The sequence below is a fragment of the Hyla sarda genome, chromosome 3 (assembly GCF_029499605.1).
Source record: "Hyla sarda isolate aHylSar1 chromosome 3, aHylSar1.hap1, whole genome shotgun sequence".
Classification (NCBI taxonomy): Eukaryota; Metazoa; Chordata; class Amphibia; order Anura; family Hylidae; genus Hyla; species Hyla sarda.
In genome coordinates, this window is record NC_079191.1 from 95,671,031 (window position 1) to 95,691,143 (window position 20,113).

Consider the following 20,113-nt stretch of genomic DNA (forward strand, 5'->3'; position numbering starts at 1 on the left):
ACCATGCTGCCCTTAGCACACATCTGCTATGCATGGTTGCTAAAATGGACAGAGATGTCAGCAGAGAGCACTGTGCTCGTGATGTCATCAGTGTTCCAAAAAGAAAGGAATTTCCTCTGTAGCATTCAGCAGCTAATAAGTACTGGAAGGATTAATATTTTTTTAATAGAAGTAAATTACAAATATGTTTAACTTACTGCCACCAGTTGATTTAAAAGAAAAAAGGTTTTCACCGGAGTACCCCTTTAAATAGATCAGCGCTCACTTAAAGGGGTTACCCAGGAATAGAAAACCTGAACTAATTTCTACCAAAAACAGCGCCACCCCTGTCCTCAGGTTTTGTGTGGTATTGCAGCTCAGTTCCACTGTAGTGATTGGAGACAAGTTGTAATACCACACACAACCTGAGGACACAGATGGCAATGTTTTTGGAAGAAATTAGTTCTGTTATTTTATTCCTGAATAACCCCTTTAAATAGCCTTTTACTAATCATAATGTGGGCAGAGCTGCATAAATGATTGCGGGGGCGTTTATTTGGCGCTTCATTTTCATCATTGCCGGTCGCACATCCTTAATTTTACATGGGGTGATGTGTGGTCCCACTAAATGATTTTTAGGCCTATGTATATCTTCTTGCCTTTTGTTTCTCGTTTTCCACTCGGAGCAAACTTTCTTCCCTCTCTTCTTGCAAGCGAACAATCTCTGTACTCAGCTTCTGCTTAATGTTCTCACACTCGGATAATAGCTCCTCTTTCTCCTTCTCTATACGTTGGACTGCCTCCTGCTTTTCTTCCATCATGGCCACCAGCAATGACTCCTACCAGAAGTAAAATGTGAAGCAATAAGCCATATAGTATAATAATGGTGGGAGCAAATCAGTGTGCAAATAAACATTTAGTTTAGTGGTTGAGGATAGTCATTTGGCGAATAGTTATCTGTATTTGTAAATGATTAATGTACAAACCTTTTCTCGCTTGAGCCGCTCTATAGAATCCTGGTGCTGCTGGGCCTGGTTACTCAGAGATATCTCTGCTGTCTGCTCTGTTTGTGCTAGTTGCAGCTCCACTTTGACCTTTTGCTGCCGCAGCTCAGCCGTGGCTTCTTCCGCCTCCAGGGCCTGTTGTTGAGCCTCAGCTATTATTAAAAAAAATCATAAGATACCTCAAATATAAATTTTTATAATACATTAAAAATACAAATAAAATGTTTGAAACAATACAAATGGGGTCTGTAATTGGGTGATGGGTGCTTCATTAGACCCCTGACCCACAATGCAGCAATATAGTAGTAGGGAGCATATGACAGAAGAGATCATTTATTTAACAATATTAAAATGACTTTACAATCTGACCGACAAACAAGAATATGTACCTCCATGTTATCATTCACGATCGTTCAACCTGCTCGCTCAAATTTGAAAAATTCAAAAATTCACAGCTTTTCATATGTGTTTGCAGTGCTTGTGGATGTTATAGTCATATGGTCTTCAGTTCAGAGCTCACTCTGAAGGACCTGGCCTGTCCATGTAGTACAAATGACTGTCTGGCAATCCTTCACTGCTGCAGGACAATATATACATTGTACACACACACAGTCATGGCTGTAAATGTTGCCACCCCTGAAATCGTTCAAGAAAATGAAGTATTTCTCACAGAAAAGGATTGCAGTAACACATGTTTTGCTATACAAATGTTTGTTCCCTTTGTGTGTATTGGAACTAAACCAAAAAGGAGGAAAAAAAGCAAATTGGTATTAATGTCACACCAAACTCCAAAAATGGTCTGGACAAAATTATTAGCATCCTTAACTTAATATTTGGTTGCACACCCTTTGGAAAAAATAACTGAAATCAGTCGCTGCCTATAACCATCAATAAGCTTCTTACACCTCTCAGCCGGAATGTTGGACCACTCTTCCTTTGCAAACAGCTCCAGGTCTCTCTTATTGGAAGAGGCGCCTTTTCCCGACAGCAATTTTAAGATCTCTCCACAGGTGTTCAATGGGATTTAGATCTGGATTCATTGCTGCCACTTCAGAACTCTCCAGCGCTTTGTTGCCATCCATTTCTGGGTGCTTTTTGATGTATGTTTGGGTTCATTGTCCTGCTTAGAAAGATTTTGGCTTACTCAGAAGGATTTTTGTCAAGTTCATTTCGGCAAAATGCAGTCCTGCTTTTTAATGTCTCTGTGTCAGCAGTGGGGTCTCCTGCCATAGCATTTCATTTTTAAATGTCAACGGATAGTTCGTGCTGACACTGATGCTCCCTGAGCCTGCAGGACAGCTTGAATATCTTTGGAACTTGTTTGGTGCTGCTTATCCACCATCCGGACTATCCTGCGTTGACACCTTTTATCAATTTTTCTCTTCCGTCCACGCCCAGGGAGAGTAGCTACAGTGGCATGGGTTGCAAACTTCCTGATAATGTTGCGCACTGTGGACAAAGGCAAATCTAGATCTCTGGAGATGGACTTGTAACCTTGAGATTGTTGATATTTTTCACCTTGTTCCATATTTTTCCACTTGTTTCCACTCCATTTGTTCTCAAGTCCTCTTTCTCTTGTACATGCTTAGTGTGGCACACACAGACACACAATGCAAAGACTAAGTGAACTTCTCTCCTTTTAATGTGCTTTCAGATGTAATTTTTATATTGCCCACATCTGTTACTTGCCCCAGGTGAGTTTAAAGGAGCATCACACGCAACAATTTTGAAAGGGTGACAATAATTTTGTCCAGCCCATTTTTGCAGTTTGGTGACATTATGTCCTTTTCCCTCCCTTTTTCTGTTTAGTTCCAATACACACAAAGGGAATAAACATGTGTTTAGCAAAACATGTGTTACTGCAATCCTTTTCTGTGAGAAAAATTTCAGGGGTGCCAACATATATTCTCAGACACGGCCTTCCCCATAGTGGATATGATCGGTTTTACTGCTGCAAGTCCTTGCCCAATCACTCTTCTGATGACCTGACATGTAGCTGTCAGACCCAGTGCTGATCATTGAAAATCAAGTGTGAACTAAGTCTTATACTTTTTCTTCTATAACTTTTCGAGGCAATCCTAATTTTGAAAGCAAACCCTCACCAAAACACAGGCCTCGTGAAAAGTAAATTTGCTAATTATAACTTACATATGGGAGGAGATAGTAGGATTGCTTTACTAGAGGTTACATATCTTTGGTGGCTCTTATCAGCTATTTTTATTCAGTTCATAAATGATGCATTAAAATAACTGCCCAAAACTGAATCAGCAACTATTAATACTATGTCAGGCCATAGAGTGAGATACACTAGATTAAATGTGTACTATTTCAGACTTTACTTATCAGCATCATGTCATCGTGTTACACGGAGTACTGAGTGGATTATCTTTGTTTAACATAATTCACATTAATGTTGTGTCTAGAATACAAGAAACTTTCATTTTGCACAAAGTAATCTCTAGCTGGCTGATTTTCTGAGACTCTATTAGCCTATTGTATAATTTATTACCTCCTATGCTTAACTCTAAATGGACCCTGAAGAATATTTAGTAAAATTTTGCCAGGCTATCAACCTGGCATGACCCTTATTGGACACCATTTCTAAATTCTGAATACTGTATATACTCGAGTATAAGCCGACCCGAATATAAGCCAAGGCCCCTAATTTCACCCCAAAAACCCAGGAAAAGTTATTGACTCAACTATAAGCCTAGGGTGGGAAATACATCATCCCCCCCATGTCATTAACACCCCCGTCATCATCACCCTGTCCTTTTCACCCCCTTCATCATCACCCCGTCATCATTACCCTGTCATTATCACCCCCCGTCATCATCACCGCCTGTCAATCCCTTCTCAGTGGTCTTCAACCTGCGGACCTCCAGATGTTGCAAAACTACAACTCCCAGCATGCCCAGACAGCCATTGACTGTCCGGGCATGCTGGGAGTTGTAGTTTTGAAACATCTGGAGGTCCGCAGGTTGAAGACCACTGCGGCCTCCGTCATCATCCAGACCCCCCCTTTAGTTTTCTACTCACCTCCCCTCGGTGGGAAGGAAGGGTGAGCTGGTCCGTGCCATCTATGCTGCAGGGACTGTCCGGTGGGGAGGGTTAGTCGTTCTGGACTGTCCATTTTCACCGGGAGGTCCTCTTCTCCACTCCGGCCGGCCCCAGACTAATGATGTTGCCTTGACGATGATGTACAGGGACGTTCATGCGCAGGTACAGCTGCTGCGCACGGACGTCCCTGTGCGTCGTCGTCAATGCAACGTCACTATGCCGGGGCCAATCCGGAGTGGAGAAGAGGACCTCCCGGTGAAAATGGACAGCCCGGAACCACTAATCCTCCCCACCGGACGGTCCCTGCAGCATAGATGGCACGGACCAGCTCACCCTTCCTTCCCACCAAGGAGAGGTGAGTAGAAAATTAAAGGGGGGGTCTGGATGATGACGAAGGCCGCAGTGGTCTTCAACCTGCGGACCTACAGATGTTTCAAAACTACGACTCCCAGCATGCACAGACAGCCGATGGCTGTCCGGGTGTGCTGGGAGTTGTAGTTTTGCAACATCTGGAGGTCCGCAGGTTAAAGACCACCGAGAAGGGATTGACAGGCAGAGAGTTCACTCGAGTATAAGCCGGTGGGGGGGGCGTTTTCAGCACGAAAAATAGTGCTGAAAAACTCGGCTTATACTCGAGTATATACGGTACACAAAGACATGTGAGTATAACTGTGTTTCAGCCAGACAATAGGTGAATATGGCCAGTTAAAAGCCTTTTATCTAGATATATGTACATAGGATATTATTCACTGACAAACTGCGGCTCCTACAAGTCTCTATTATGGGAGTGATCCTTGGTGATTTTATAATCCAGATGTACATTAACATAAACTATTTAAAAATAAGAATACAGTCCAAATCATGAAATAGAACATTTAGGAAGGTCAGGCAGTGGGCTCATACCTTGAAGGTTTTGTTTAGCAAGCATTAGTGTGTGAATCTCTCCTTCCAGTTGCTGTTTGCGATCTTCCAGCTGTGCCACCCGGCGCTGTGCATCATACAAGGCGCTCTCTAGAGATTCCTTTTGGGCCCTAGAAGTCCAGGACAAGAAAAATGAAGACAGAGGGAATAGGGATAGAAAGAGCTTTAGACACTACTGACCAGCAGCAAAAACAGCCTTACCGCAAATCAGCAATTTCATCTTCTTGCTCTTGTCTTTCCGCCTCCAGGGCTGCTACCTGAACGCCAAGCTCCGCATTTTGATTGGTCAGTTCTTCAATGCGCTGTCCTGCACGCTGCAAGGCTGATGCTTGAATGTCCAATTCCCTTCGATTTTCTTGCAACTGATCTTGAAGTGTCTGTGCTACTGTATTGGCCTGATGTGCAGAAGAAAAAAAAGAGGAATATGTAGATACCGTATTTTTCGCCCTATAGGACGCTCCGGCATATAAGATGCACCCAATTTTAAATGAGGAAAATCTAGAATACAATGTAAAGTATAGGTCACAGTGATCTTCAACCAGCAGACCTCCAGATGTTGCAAAACTACAACTCCCAGCATGCCCGGACAGCCGTTGGCTGTCCGGGCATGCCAGGAGTTGTAGTTTTGCAACATCTGGAGGTGCGCAGGTTGAAGACCACTGGTATTGGAGGTTATACTCACGTGTCCCCGCTGCTCGTCACCGCTGCCCTGGATGTCGCCCTCCCTCGCTGTAACCGCGTCCCCAGGGTGTCCTGTCGCTCTGGAATGTCTCTGCTGCCTGGTATCCTCGCTCTCCGTTGCCGCCATCACGTCGCTACGCACGTCGCTCCTATTGGATGAAAGGGCGGCGTGCGCGACGACGTGATGACGACGAAGGAGAGCGCCGGCCATGCAGGGGATCCCGACACGGAGCAGACACCGAGGAGGCAGGTAAGGTCCCTCCCAGTGCAGCCGGGTTAGTGTCACTTTCGCTTCAGACGCGGCGGTCAGCTTTGATCGCCGCGTCTGAAGGGTTAATACAGGGCATCTCCGCGATCGGTGATGCCCTGTATTAGCCGCGGGTCCCGGCAGTTGATGGCCGCAGGGACTGCCGCGATATGTGTGTATTCGCCGTATAACACGCACCAACTTTCCTCCCCCCCCCCCAGTTTTGGGGAAGAAAAAGTGCGTCTTATACGGCGAAAAATACGGTAAACCTGAGGGCACAAATTATATAAAACACTGAAATTTCAGATTATTCTGCCGTCAGGTTTAAAAAAAAAAAAAGAAGAAATATAGAAGAACAAAATCAAAGTGATTCCATACAGTGGTTTACTGCCACTGCAGTTTTTGAACCAAATCCAGAGGTGGAATGGAAAATATTAAAAAATGACTTCTAGTTCTCCTTTTCTCTGGATCCATTTCTGACTTTGGCTCAAAAACTGCAGTGGCAGATCTCCAAAAGATGTGTGGAACCCTAGTCTAAAATAGATAGAAAAAGCAGCAGATTTTCTTCATTATTTTTCTGATAATGTGTTCCATTAAAATGGATGAAAAATGGCAGTGAGTGCACACATTCAGTAATTCCAACAACCAGTCTTATTTATTTATTTATTTCTTTCCTGAATGCAAAAAGAGAGCAGCCATGAGCGGGAGAAAGGAGCATGCAGCACCTCAATGTGTGAACAGAGGGGAGAGCATACGTGGAGGGCAGCTCACACAGGCTAAAGCAAAACTAAAGCAGCCACAGCAATCTTTACACCCCAGAACACACAGTTCTCTCATCCAGCATGTATTACAGGACACTCACATGAGAAGAATCTGAACCTAGCAGCAGGCTGCAAACTGAATATCAGGGGTGTGAAAATGAAGTAAAGGGGAGCTTTCTGGTGCCAGAATTTTAAACAGATTTGTAAATTACTTCTATTAAAAAAAATCTTAATCCTTCCAGGACTTATCAGCTGCTGTATACTACAGAGGAAGTTGAGTAGTTATTTTCTGTCTAACCACAGTGCTCTCTGCTGACACCTCTGTCCATGTCAGGAACTGTCCAGAGAAGGAGCAAATCCCCATAGCAAACCTCTCGGAGGCAGCAGAAGAACTATACAACTTCCTCTGCAGTATACAGCAGCTGATAAATACTGGAAGGATTAAGATTTTTAAATAGAAGTAATTTACAGATCTGTTTAACTTTCTGGGACCAGTTGATTAAAAAAAATAGTTTTCCCCGGTGTACCCCTTTAAGGAATTAAGTGCAGCAGTTGTCTGAATGAGTGTTTGGCCAACAGAAATCTAAAGTTTATGGCCAGTTTAAAAGGATAGGGGATAAGATGTCTGAGTGCGGGGGTCTGGACGCTGGGACCTCCCGCGATCAACATGCATGCACCAGGCGTTCTGAACATTTGAATAGGGGATAAGATGTCTAAGGGCGGAGTACCCCTTTAAGCGTGTCTGTTTTTGACATAGCGAAATTTGATGGTGAGCCACATTGGGAAGAAGATGTCATGTACTGTAAGTAATGGCAATCTCTGCACAGTACAGCAGAATCTTATTATTTTATACAGGCTGTATGAGCACCAATCTTCTAGATCAGCATTCGTTTAATAAGCCTATAATATGGCTTGGTATCAGGCAGACAGTGCCAAACAAACGATCTCTGTGGCCCTTTCCTGCAATCAGCCACAAATCCCCTAATACACGGATAGATGGGATTACACTGATAACGGGATTTATGGAGGGATCTTGCTTGGGGTCGTATTGTTGCCTCCGCAACTGTAAAGCCCAGTGTGAGCTGCATCTCTGCATAAAAAGTGCACAAGAAGCTACATCAAATTAAAGCGTGTACACAAAGAGAAAATCGAGTTCAAACAACTCCTTAATTAAAATCATGATTTTATTAATACAATTTAAAAAACAATGTAAACAGACGCCAATAATTGAAAATGGGATTAAGGTTAGATTCCAGTACAAAAAAATAGGGCTACTGCCAGCTGCAATGGGCTAACATATAATATGGTGTAACAAATAATTAATATAGTATCTCAGTCTCTAAGAGAACTGCACTGCATATCAATTATTACTACTAAAGTGCTCTATATACGGTATTTATAATATACACTGACCACAATTGTGGGTATAATAGAATATAAATTAGTGCAAACAAGTGCTAAAGTAAGTTGCAACTCACATGTGCATATACATACAAAGATATAAAATTGCGTAATAATAGTGTGATGATATAGTAGTAACACAAGCGCTTATCTATGGATCCATGCATACTGCAGAGAGACACAGAGACTGGTAGAATAAAGTGCATATAGTAAGCTTACCCATATTAAGCTGCAGAGCCCTGACCCCTACGATCGTTTCGGTTTCCCTTTATCAAGAGGTACTATCATACTATTATTACGCAATTTTATATCTTTGTATGTATATTCACATGTGAGTTGCAACTTATTTTAGCACTTGTTTGCACTAATTTATATTCTATTATACCCACAATTGTGGTCAGTGTATATTATAAATACCGTATATAGAGCACTTTAGTAGTAATAATTGATATGCAGTGCAGTTCTCTTAGAGACTGAGATACTATATTAATTATTTGTTACACCATATTATATGTTAGCCCATTGCAGCTGGCAGTAGCCCTATTTTTTTGTACTGGAATCTAACCTTAATCCCATTTTCAATTATTGGCGTCTGTTTACATTGTTTTTTAAATTGTATTAATAAAATCATGATTTTAATTAAGGAGTTGTTTGAACTCGATTTTCTCTTTGTGTACATGGTATTATGAGTTCTCCTGTGTCTATGCAGGAATTAGTGTGCCCCCCACTGTATGCCATAGAGGCTAGGGGTGATCACGCACGTTTTATGCTAGAACCTGTATTAATTATCAAATTAAAGCATACCTGTCAGATCCCCCCAAAAATAAATAAATTAATTAATATGTTACTCAGTACTTAATCCTGAACATGTACATCTTTTTATGCATCTATCACATATATTTAGTATAAAAATCCCTCTTTTCATTAGCTCACAGTGTTAGAAATCCTCTCAGAGGAAGGGGGCGTGTCCTTCCCTTGGGATGGGAGGGGATTGGTGCACCTGAAGCCTTGTCCATGAGTCATTTGATGTCCATGAGGACTGGTTAATGTCCCAGTAGGTATGAGTACCCCTAGTAGTGGGATTTTCAGGAGCAGTTTTATTTATTAAATATTCAATACATTTTAAACAACCATATTACAGAAGGCTTTAATTTTCATCAGTAACAAAATATAAAATGTTTTTGGATCTGAGAGTGCCCATTTACCATTTGATATCTACAGACAAAAAAATAGTTCAGTCACATTGAATCAACGCTTTGAGGCCACCTTACCTGTGCAAGCTGCTCCTTCAACTTGGCTCTCTCCCTGGATACCCCATGGAGCTGCTCCTCAGTCCTCTGCTGCTTCTCCTCCATCTCCCGGCACCTCCGCTCCAACATGGCTCGTTCTGGTTGCAGCTGAGACACCTCAAGCTCCAGTGCTTCTCGTTGCTCCCTCAATGCAGCACAGCTAGCCTCGCTAACACGCCTATCCTCTTGCAGCGCGCTGCGCTCAGCCTCAAGCTTTATTAGGAGGTGAAAAAAAAATGGGAACAATCTGAATCTCACATATAACACAAACCTGGAACATTCTAACCATTGGCTGAGATTTACTATTGCAAAGGCACTAGACTTCTGGTGTAATATGTGCCACAAAAACAGGCGCACATTATTTGCACCACTTTTACTAGGTGTTTTGGACACTTACCGTCAAAGGGTGCAGATTTAATTGCTGCTTGATTCTGACATTGTGGTCCCAAATTCTGGTTAAGCCACCTAAGGGTACGTTCACACGCTCTTTGTTTTTGCGGGTTTTCCGCAGCGTATTTGAAAGGGGCGGGCTCTTCTCGGTTGTGCATAGCAGATTGTCGGCGGCGGAATTTACGCTGCGGAAAATCCGCAGCGTAAATTCCTCCGCGGACAATATGCTATGGACAGCCGAGAAGAGCCCGCACCCTTTCAAATACGCTGCGGAAAACCCGCAAAAACAAAGAGCGTGTGAACGTACCCTTACAGGTCAAAATTTGAAAAACAGCATCTAAAGAGCACCTGATTTATTAATCAGCATGAACCACTGTAATAAATATGGTGTGACAATATTAGTAAATATGCCCCATTATTTTCTTAGGGTGCATTGTGCCTACCTACAGGAATAAATGTAGTAGTAGAAACTTATAGTTACTTAATGACTGCTGGAAGATAATGGGGGTCATGTAATAATATGATCCCATATCTTTTTTTGGGTTTTGCGCCCAAATTGTGTTTCACGTTACCTTTGCCAGATTTTGTGACCAAATATAAAAAACCTGACTAACTCTACGTTTTACTCAGAAAACCTGAAAAGAGGCATTGCTGCCAGGAAAAGGAGATTTTTTAACACTTACCATAAAATCTCTTTCTCGAAGGATCCATTGGGGGGACACAGACTGTGGGTGTATGCTGCTGTCTCTAGGAGGTATGTGTCACACACCTCCTAGAGACAGCAGCATACACCCACGGTCTGTGTCCCCCAATGGAGCCGATAGAGAAAAGGGGTGTTCCCCCAAAAAGGGGCATGTCCTCAACAGTATACACTCCACTCCACTCACAGCCTATGTCTTATATCTTTAGAGAACACACAATGGACTAAAAGACACAAAATGGACGGGCTAAGATAAAAAAAAAGATGAAAAATGTCCTTAGTGGTCTAAGGTATTAGAAGGTTTACTGTCACTAGCTCTTATGGTCTGGCACATAGTAGGATCCGTAGTAGGGTGTGGGGGTTAATACCTGGTGGTCTTAAGTGCAAGAGAGGTTAAAGGGGTACTCCGGTGGAAAACATTTTTTTTTTTTTTTAAATCAACTGGTGCCAGAAAATTAAACAGATTTGTAAATGACTTCTATAAAAAAAATCTTAATTCTTCCAGTACTTATTAGCTGATGAATACTACAAGAGGAAATTCTTTTCTTTTTTTTTATTTCTTTTTTGTCTTGTCCACAGTGCTCTCTGCTGACACCTCTGTCCATGTCAGGAACTGTCAAGAGCAGCATAGGTTTGCTATGGGGATTTTCTCCTGCTCTGGACAGTTCCTGATACGGGCATCAGGTGTCAGCAGAGAGCACTGTGGACAAGACAAAAAAAAAAGTACTGGAAGGGTAAAGATTTTTTAATAGAAGTCATTTACAAATCTGTTTAACCTTCTGGCACCGGAGTAACCCTTTAATATTTAATTCCCTGGTGGCCTAGGGAAAACACAATAAACATCATAGACTTGATCTAGTTGAGTACCTGTAAAAGCAGACGATTCAGGGCTACTTTATCTTGGGCTAAGCCTTCGTTCAATGCACCCATTTTGGCCAATGAGTCGTTTAATGAGGCCCGTTCACTGCACATCTGGTTTAAAGCCAGCTCCAGTTCCGCTCTGTTAGACTCAGCCTGGCATGAAAATCCGTGTTAAAAACATACAACCAACACCAGAAACACTGTGTCCTGTACTTAGATCAATATTTTGCATCTCATGCAGAGTTCTTGGACCAAGAAAGACAGTGAACACTCTTCTTGGATTAATACTTAGTGACTCATTATTTTGCATAAAAAAGGGACCTTCTGGCTCTCCTGAGCCGTCTGTTTAGGAAATACAGTAATATCTGTAGTAAAACTATTCTGGAACATTTCTTCTAATATCTCTAAATTGTATTTAAAGGAGTTATCCAGGAAAAAACTTTTTTTTTATATATCAACTGGCTCCAGAAAGTTAAACAGATTTGTAAATTACTTCTATTAAAAAATCTTAATCCTTTCAGTACTTATGAGCTTCCGAAGTTTAGGTTGTTGTTTTCTGTCTAAGTAATCTCTGATGACACCTGTCTCGGGAAACGCCCAGTTTAGAAGAGGTTTGCTATGGGAATTTGCTTCTAAACTGGGCGGTTCCCGAGACAGGTGTCATCAGAGATTACTTAGACAGGAAAGAACAACCTTAACTTCAGAAGCTCATAAGTACTGAAAGGATTAAGATTTTTTAATAGAAGTCATTTACAAATCTGTTTAACTTTCTGGAGCCAGTTGATATATATAAAAAAGTTTTTTCCTGGAATTCCCCTTTAACTCTATTTTTATGAATAAATTAACCACAAGGTGTAAATGTTTTCCTAAAGGTGCATCTGCACATAGTCAGGTGCTGTCAGCACTGACTGGACAATGTCCGGCTATAGAGCAGCGGTCTTCAACCTGCGGACCTCCAGATGTTGCAAAACTACAACTCCCAGCATGCCCGGACAGCCGTTGGCTGTCCGGGCATGCTGGGAATTGTAGTTGTGCAACATCTGGAGGTCCGCAGGTTGAAGACCACTGCTATAGAGGGATACACCCCCAACTGGCAATACCTTCAATGTATTTATAATTTCTTGGAGGAATAACAGAGAAACATATAAGACTAAAGTGATAAAGATCCACCAGAGAGTGGGAGAGAAAAAAAAGAGAGACCGACACAGGCGCCTTGTGCGTTGCCACTAAACAGGGATAACAAATGAAAACAAAGTCACAGTGAATGGGCAGGACTTGCCCCTAGGTAGTTGCCGCTCACCTTCAGCGAATAGGATATTCGCATATAACCCACACCGTGGGTGACAGAAAGGCTGGAACTGCTGCTGAGCCTGGGTCCCAGGGAATGGAATGATCCGATCCTGATGGAAGTGGAGGCGAAGAAGGAAAATTTGACCCTTACAGAGGCGCTGCTAGTTCCAGAGTAATGTAGATGCCGACCAGAGGTATTGGTAAAAAAAAACACCGGAGTGGTTTATTAGAGCATCAGAGGACAGATCAGATCCTCAGATCAGATCAGATCTGAGGAAGGGGGTGGCTCCCCCGAAACGCGTCATCTGTGTACTTCATTGTCCTCTTATGCTCTCATAAACCACTCCGGTGTTTTTTACCAATACCTCTGGTTGGCATCTACATTACTCTGGAACTAGCAGCGCCTCTGTAAGGGTCAAATTTTCCTTCTTCGCCTCCAAAGATCCACCAGGTCCATCTAATCGGCTGGTATATTATTTCCTTTTTATTTTGCTCTTAGGATAGATAAATGTTTATCCCAGGCAGGTTTACATTCACTTAAAGGGGTTATCCAGGAAAAAACTTTTTTTTTTTTTATATATCAACTGGCTCCAGAAAGTTAAACAGATTTGTAAATTACTTCTATTAAAAAAATCTTAATCCTTTCAGTACTTATGAGCTGATGAAGTTTTCTTCTTTTCTGTCTAAGTGCTCTCTGATGACAAGTGTCTTAGGAGCTGTCCAGAGTAGAAGCAAATCCCCATAGCAAACCTATTCTACTCTGTGCAGTTCCTGAGACAAGCAGAGATGTCAGCAGAGAGCACTGTTGCCAGACAGAAAACAACAACTCAACTTCAGCAGCTGATAATTATTGAAAGGATTAAGATTTTTTAATAGAAGTAATTTACAAATCTGTTTAACTTTCTGGAGCCAGTTGATACATAAAAAAAAAGTATTTTTTTCTGGAATATCCCTTTAAGGCCCTTTTACATGGACTCATTATTGGACAAATTTGTCAGCTAATTTGACTTTTTGTACGGCCTTTTAAATGACTGTTATCGGTCGTATAACGCTCTCTGTAAATAGGGGATGTGTAACATTAATTATCAACTTAAAGGGCAACACAAATGATCCAGCAATTATTGAGCTTTGTAGAGAGATTGGCGCTCATTGGGGTGGCATCGGCCCTACTTTTTATTTACCAACCACATCTCCTGGAAGTTTGTTCCAAGCATCTACTACTCTTTCAGTAACATAATGGGGGAGATTTGTCAAAACCTGTGTAGAGGAAGAGTGGTGCAGTTACCCATAGCAACCAATCAGATCGCTTCTTTCATTTTTAAAAATGCCTGTGAAAAATTAAAGAAGCGATCTGGTTGGTTGCTATGGGCAACTGCACCACTCTTCCTCTACACAGGTTTGGATAAATCTCCCCCAATATTTTCTGATTTTGCTTCCCCAACTAACCTCAGATTGTGTCCTCTTGTTCATGTGCTTAGTCTCTAAGCACTTCCCTCCTGAAACTTATTAACCCCTTAAAGACCGGGGTTTTTTCCGTTTTTGCATTTTGGTTTTTTGCTCCTTGCCTTTAAAAAATCATAACTCTTTCAATTTTGCACCTAAAAATCCATATGATGGCTTATTTTTTGCGACACCAATTCTACTTTGTAATGATCTCAGTCATTTTGCCCACAAATCTACGGTGAAAGAGAAAAAAAAATCATTGTGAGACAAAATTGAAAAAAAAACCGCTGTTTTGTAAATTTTGGGGGCTTCCGTTTCTACGCAGTGCATATTTCGGTAAAAATGACACCTTATCTTTATTCTGTAGGTCCATACGGTTAAAATGATATCCTACTTATATAGGTTTGATTTTGTCGTACTTCTGGAAAAAATCATAACTTCATGCAGGAAAATTTACACGTTTAAAATTGTCATCTTCTGACCTCTATAACTTTTTTATTTTTCCGCGTATGGGGCGGTATGAGGGCTAATTTTTTGCGCCGTGATCTGAAGTTTTTAACGGTACTATTTTTGCATTGATAGGACTTATTGATCATTGATTCATTTTTTCATGTTTCATGATATAAAAAGTGACCAAAAATGCACTATTTTGGACTTTGGAATTTTTTTGCGCGTACGCCATTGACCGTGCGGTTTAATTAACAATACATTTTTATAATTCGGACATCTCCGCATGCGGCGATACCATATATGTTTATGTTTATTTTTATTTACACTGTGTTTTTTGGGGTGATTCAAACTTTTAATATGGAAGGTGTTAAATGATCTTTATTCACTTTTTTTTGCAGTGTTACAGCTCCCATAGGGACCTATAACACTGCACACACTGATCTTTTACATTGATCACTGGTTTCACATAGGAAACCAGTGATCGATGATTCTGCCGCTTGACTGCTCATGCCTGGATCTCAGGCACTGAGCAGTCATTCGGCGATCGGACAGCGAGGAGGCAGGTAGGGATCCTCCGGCTGTCTTGTAAGCTGTTCGGGATGCCACGATTTCACCGCGGCTATCCCGAACAGCTCCCTAAGCTAAACGGCATGGTTTCACTTTCACTTTAGATGCGGCGTGAACTTTGAACGCCGTGTCTAAAGGGTTAATAGCACACGGCACCGCGATCAATGCCACGGGTCCCGGCAGGGCCCGACCCGCTATGACGCGATAGACCGAGAGCGAAGTAATGACGTTCCAGTACGTCATGTGTCCTTAAGGGGTTAAAGTTGTACTCCGGTGGAAAACTTTTTTTTTTTTTAAATCAACTGGTGCCAGAAAGTTAAACAGATTTGTAAATGACTTCTATTAAAAAATCTTAATCCTTCCTGTACTTATTAGCTGCTGAATACTACAGCGGAAATTATTTTCTTTTTGAAACACAGAGCTCTCTGCTGACATCATGAGCACAGTGCTCTCTGCTGACATCTCTGTCCATTTTAGGAACTGTCCAGAACAGCATATGTTTGCTATGGGGATTTCCTTTTACTCTGGACAGTACCTAAAATGGACAGAGATGTCAGCAGAGAGCACTGTGTTTCAAACGGAAAAGAATTTCCACTGTAGTATTCAGCAGCTAATAAATACAGGAAGGATTAAGAATTTTTTATAGAAGTAATTTACAAATCTGTTTAACTTTCTGGCACCAGTTGATTTAAAAAAAAAAAAAATTCACCGGAGTACCCCTTTAAACCCTTTAACATATAGGTTTTGTTCATGTTCCCCCTCTCCCTTTCTTCCTCAAGACTACACAGGTTCAGTTCTTTAAGTGGGCACAATGGGGGAGAATTATCAAAACTTGCGTAGAGGAAGAGTGGTGCATTGTCTATAGCAACCAATAAGATCTCTTCTTTCATTTTTAAAGAGACCTGTGAAAAGTGAAAGAATCTATTTGATTGGTTGCTATGGACAACAGCACCACTTTTCCACTACACAGGCCTTGATAAATCTCCCCCTATAACTTTTGACATGATGTAGAGATGTGCCAAAAGTTTTGATCTGTTGGGGTCTGAGTGTTTGATCTGTCAGGGTCTGAGCTAAAACTAGATGGCAAAAGAGCATACTAAGGCTGGGTTCACACCACGTTTTGTTAAATACGGTTCCCGTATACGGCTGGGAGGAGGCGGGCTTAATCGCGGCGCCAGCACTCAGCCGTATTCGGAAACCGTATTTAATGTATGTCTATGAGCCGACCGGAGTGAACCGCAGCCTCAGGTCGGCTTCGTTTCCGGCCGTATGCGGTTTCCTGACCGCAGGCAAAAACGTGGTAGACCGTGTTTTTGCCTACGGTCGGGAAACCGCATACGGCTGAAAACGAAGCCCACCGGAGGCTGCGGTTCACTCCGGTCGGCTCATAGACATACATTAAATACGGTTCCCGAATACGGCTGAGTGCGGGCGCCGCGATTAAGCCCCGCCCCCTCCTCCCAGCCGTATACGGGAACCGTATTTAACAAAACGTGGTGTGAACCCAGCCTAAGCGAGACACACTTACAATGTAAGTCTACGGAAGTGTCTCGGTCCAACGCACTTTTCTCCCTGTTCTTTCTAACAATAGGTCGAGGTCTTCAGACTCAGACCCTGACTGATCAAAACTTTCAAAAGTTTTTTTTTTAAAGTGACAGGTACTCCAGAATTGTCACATGGGAATACCAGTATCTACTATAACAGACAGATCATAAGAACTGACAGGTCCACTTTAACACCATTCATATACATGTTCTGTTATCGTCTTGACAAAACTGGATAGTTGTATCTTTTTTTATCCATGTTTACATATAATAATAATTCATGACACTGTGTCCATTCCGGCCTCTTCACAGACATGTAACCTAAAGATTCTGTACTAGGGCCCCACAACCCTTGTGAATACTATATATACTGGAGTAAAAGCCGAGTTTTTCAGCACGATTATTCATGCTAAAAACGCCCCCCTCAGCTTATACTCGAGTGAACTCTACACCTGTCAATTCCTTCTCAGTAGTCTTCAACCTTCGGACCTTCAGATGTTGCAAAACTACAACTCCCAGCACGCCCGGACAGCCATCGGCTGTCCGGGCATGCTGGGAGTTGTAGTTTTGCAACATCTGGAGGTCCGCAGGTTGAAGACCACTGGAAGGATTGAAAGGCGATGATGATGGAGGGGGGGGAGGGATTATGACGAGGGGGATGGTGTTAATGACGGGGGTCTGGATGATGACAGGGGGGGATGATGTATTTCCCATCCTAGGCTTATAGTCGAGTCAATAACTTTTCCTGTTTTTTTGGGGTGAAATTAAGGGCCTCGGCTTATATTCGGGTCGGCTTATACTCAAGTATATACGGTAATTTATAATAATGCTTTATAGACTTGCAATTCCTGCACCCTCTATTGTTATACTCACAGGGGGACATTTATCTAGATATTTACACTGTAAATTTGTCACAGATTTGTTGCAATTGTGAAAAAAAAAGGCGTGAGACATTTTGCTTAAGTGATTTTGACTAAACTGACTTAGGTACACACTTCTGCATTCCCACTTTGCAGTGGTAAGAGATTTATGACCATAAATAAAATAAAAAAGAGGCCCAGATGTGTCGCACAAAAGTCACACAGAAGGGATCATATAAAGTGGTGCACTGAAGTGAAATGTGTACCAACTCTATGTTTATCACGTGCCCTGCACCATTTAATAAATGTGTTGCACGTACACTCCAACTATCAGTGGAGTGTAAAAAATGTTGTTAAAGGAGTACTCCAGCGCAAAATAACTTATCTCCTATCCAAAGGATAGGGGATAAGTTATAGATCGCGGGGGTCTGAGCGCTGGGGCCCCCCAGGATATCCTGGACGGGGCCGCGGCAGTCTGCCGGAAGTGAAGTTTCGTCCCCAGCAGAAAGCCGCGGCAGACACTCCCCCTCCATGTATCTCTATGGGATTTATGTAGGGGGCGTGTCGGCCGCCGCGTCATGCGGGGACGGAACGCCCCCTTTCCTGTACATTGCTGCGGCCCCGTACCGAAGATTGCGAGGGGCCAAAGCGATCTATAATTTATCCCCTATCCTTCGGATAGGGGATAAGTTATTTTGCATTATAGATGTACCGTATATACTCGAGTATAGGCCGAGTTTTTCAGCACGATTTTTCGTGCTGAAAACACCCCCCCTCGGCTTATACTCGAGTGAACTCCCCCACCCGCAGTGGTCTTCAACCTGCGGACCTCCAGAGGTTTCAAAACTACAACTCCCAGCAAGCCCGGGCAGCCATCGGCTGTCCGGGCTTGCTGGGAGTTGTAGTTTTGAAACCTCCGGAGGTCCGCAGGTTGAAGACCACTGCGGCCTTCAACATCATCCAGCCCCCTCTCACCCCCTTTAGTTCTGAGTACTCACCTCCGCTCGGCGCTGGTCCGGTCCTGCAGGACTGTCCGGTGAGGAGGTGGTCCGGTGGGATAGTGTTCCGGGCTGCTATCTTCACCGGGGAGGCCTCTTCTAAGCGCTTCGGGCCCGGCCTCAGAATAGTCACGTTGCCGTGACAACGACGCAGAGGTGCGTTCATTGCCAACGTAATTCTGCGTCATTGTCAAGGCAACGCCTCTATTCCGGGCCGGAAGCGCGGAGAAGAGGCGCCCCCGGTGAAGATAGCAGCCCGGACCACCTCCTCACCGGACCACCTCCTCTCCGGACAGCCCTGCAGGACCGGACCAGCGCCGAGCGGAGGTGAGTACTCAGAACTAAAGGGGGGTGAGAGGGGGCTGGATGATGTTGAAGGCCGCAGTGGTCTTCAACCTGCGGACCTCCGGAGGTTTCAAAACTACAACTCCCAGCAAGCCCGGACAGCCGATGGCTGCCCGGGCTTGCTGGGAGTTGTAGTTTTGAAACCTCTGGAGGTCCGCAGGTTGAAGACCACTGAGGGCGAATGATGAGAAGAGGATGATGAAGGGGGGGTGTGGGGATGATGAAGGGGGGTGGGGATGATGAAGGGGGGGTGTGGGATGATAAGGGGATGATGAAGGGGGGATGTGTGGGATGATGACAAGGGGATGATGAAGGGGGGATGTGTGGGATGATAAGGGGATGATGAAGGGGGGATGTGCGGGATGATAAGGGGATGATGAAGGGGGGATGTGTGGGATGATGACAAGGGGATGATGAAGGGGGGATGTGCGGGATGATAAGGGGATGATGAAGGGGGGATGTGTGGGATGATAAGAGGATGATGAAGGGGGGATGTGTGGGATGATGACAAGGGGATGATGATGAGGATGTTAATGACGGGTCTGGATGATGACAGGGGGGGGATGAGGTATTTCCCACCCTAGGCTTATACTCGAGTCAATAACTTTTCCTGGGATTTTGGGTTGAAATTAGGGGTCTCGGCTTATACTCGGGTCGGCTTATACTCGAGTATATACGGTACTTTCAAAATCAGTGCACCTACACAGACTTTCCCTCAAAATGTTTTTGCCCTGGTTTATTTTGTTCTGCATATAGATACAGACATAAGCGGTATGGCTGATTGTGGTTAGTTTTGTTGCTCTGCAGCATTGAGGTCCTAGGCAAAATCTGAATGGAGTTTGTGTGACCTCCCTAAGATTACATAGGTTTCCCTTCAGGTACTCTGATTTACTCCAGCACTTCAAAACATACTGATTTATTTGGAATATAGATTGTGAGCCCTAAATGGGGCCGGGACCAATGTGAGAGATGATAATCTCTGTGCAGCGCTGCAGAATATATTGGTGCTATATAAATAATAATAATAAAACAATAATGAAAAATAATTTCTGCTACCTTGTCAAAATCTATGTCTGGTACAATAGAAACATGAAAAGTAGCATAAAGGGATCCGGCATAGGCACAGAGATAAAACATAACATAAAACTTCAGATGTTGTATTTCCAACTTTAAAATGCAGCAAACATTACAGGAGGAAGGAAAAGTTATATATATAATGCCATTAGGTATACAGTATGCCCATCTTTATTCCAAACTTTAAAACACAGCAGATGTCACAGGACAGAAGTGACACGTTTTGAGTATATATAATGCTCTTAGTC

At 43.0% G+C, this 20,113-nt stretch overlaps 1 protein-coding gene across 2 annotated transcripts in view; it reads right to left on the minus strand.

Moving 5' to 3' along the window:
• CROCC2 (ciliary rootlet coiled-coil, rootletin family member 2) overlaps nt 1-20,113 on the minus strand; it is a 156,227-nt gene that overhangs the window by 41,858 nt on the left and 94,256 nt on the right. For both annotated transcript variants that reach the window (XR_008891056.1, XM_056564688.1), the window contains exons 16-21: nt 11,301-11,447; nt 9,326-9,556; nt 5,166-5,359; nt 4,947-5,074; nt 966-1,135; nt 639-818 (exon numbers count right to left, since the gene is read on the minus strand). Coding sequence is in view for 1 of the 2 variants with exons in the window: in XM_056564688.1 (XP_056420663.1) it covers nt 639-818; nt 966-1,135; nt 4,947-5,074; nt 5,166-5,359; nt 9,326-9,556; nt 11,301-11,447 (1,050 nt within the window). In the remaining variant the exon portion in view is untranslated. The remainder of the gene's footprint in view (nt 1-638; nt 819-965; nt 1,136-4,946; nt 5,075-5,165; nt 5,360-9,325; nt 9,557-11,300; nt 11,448-20,113) is intronic.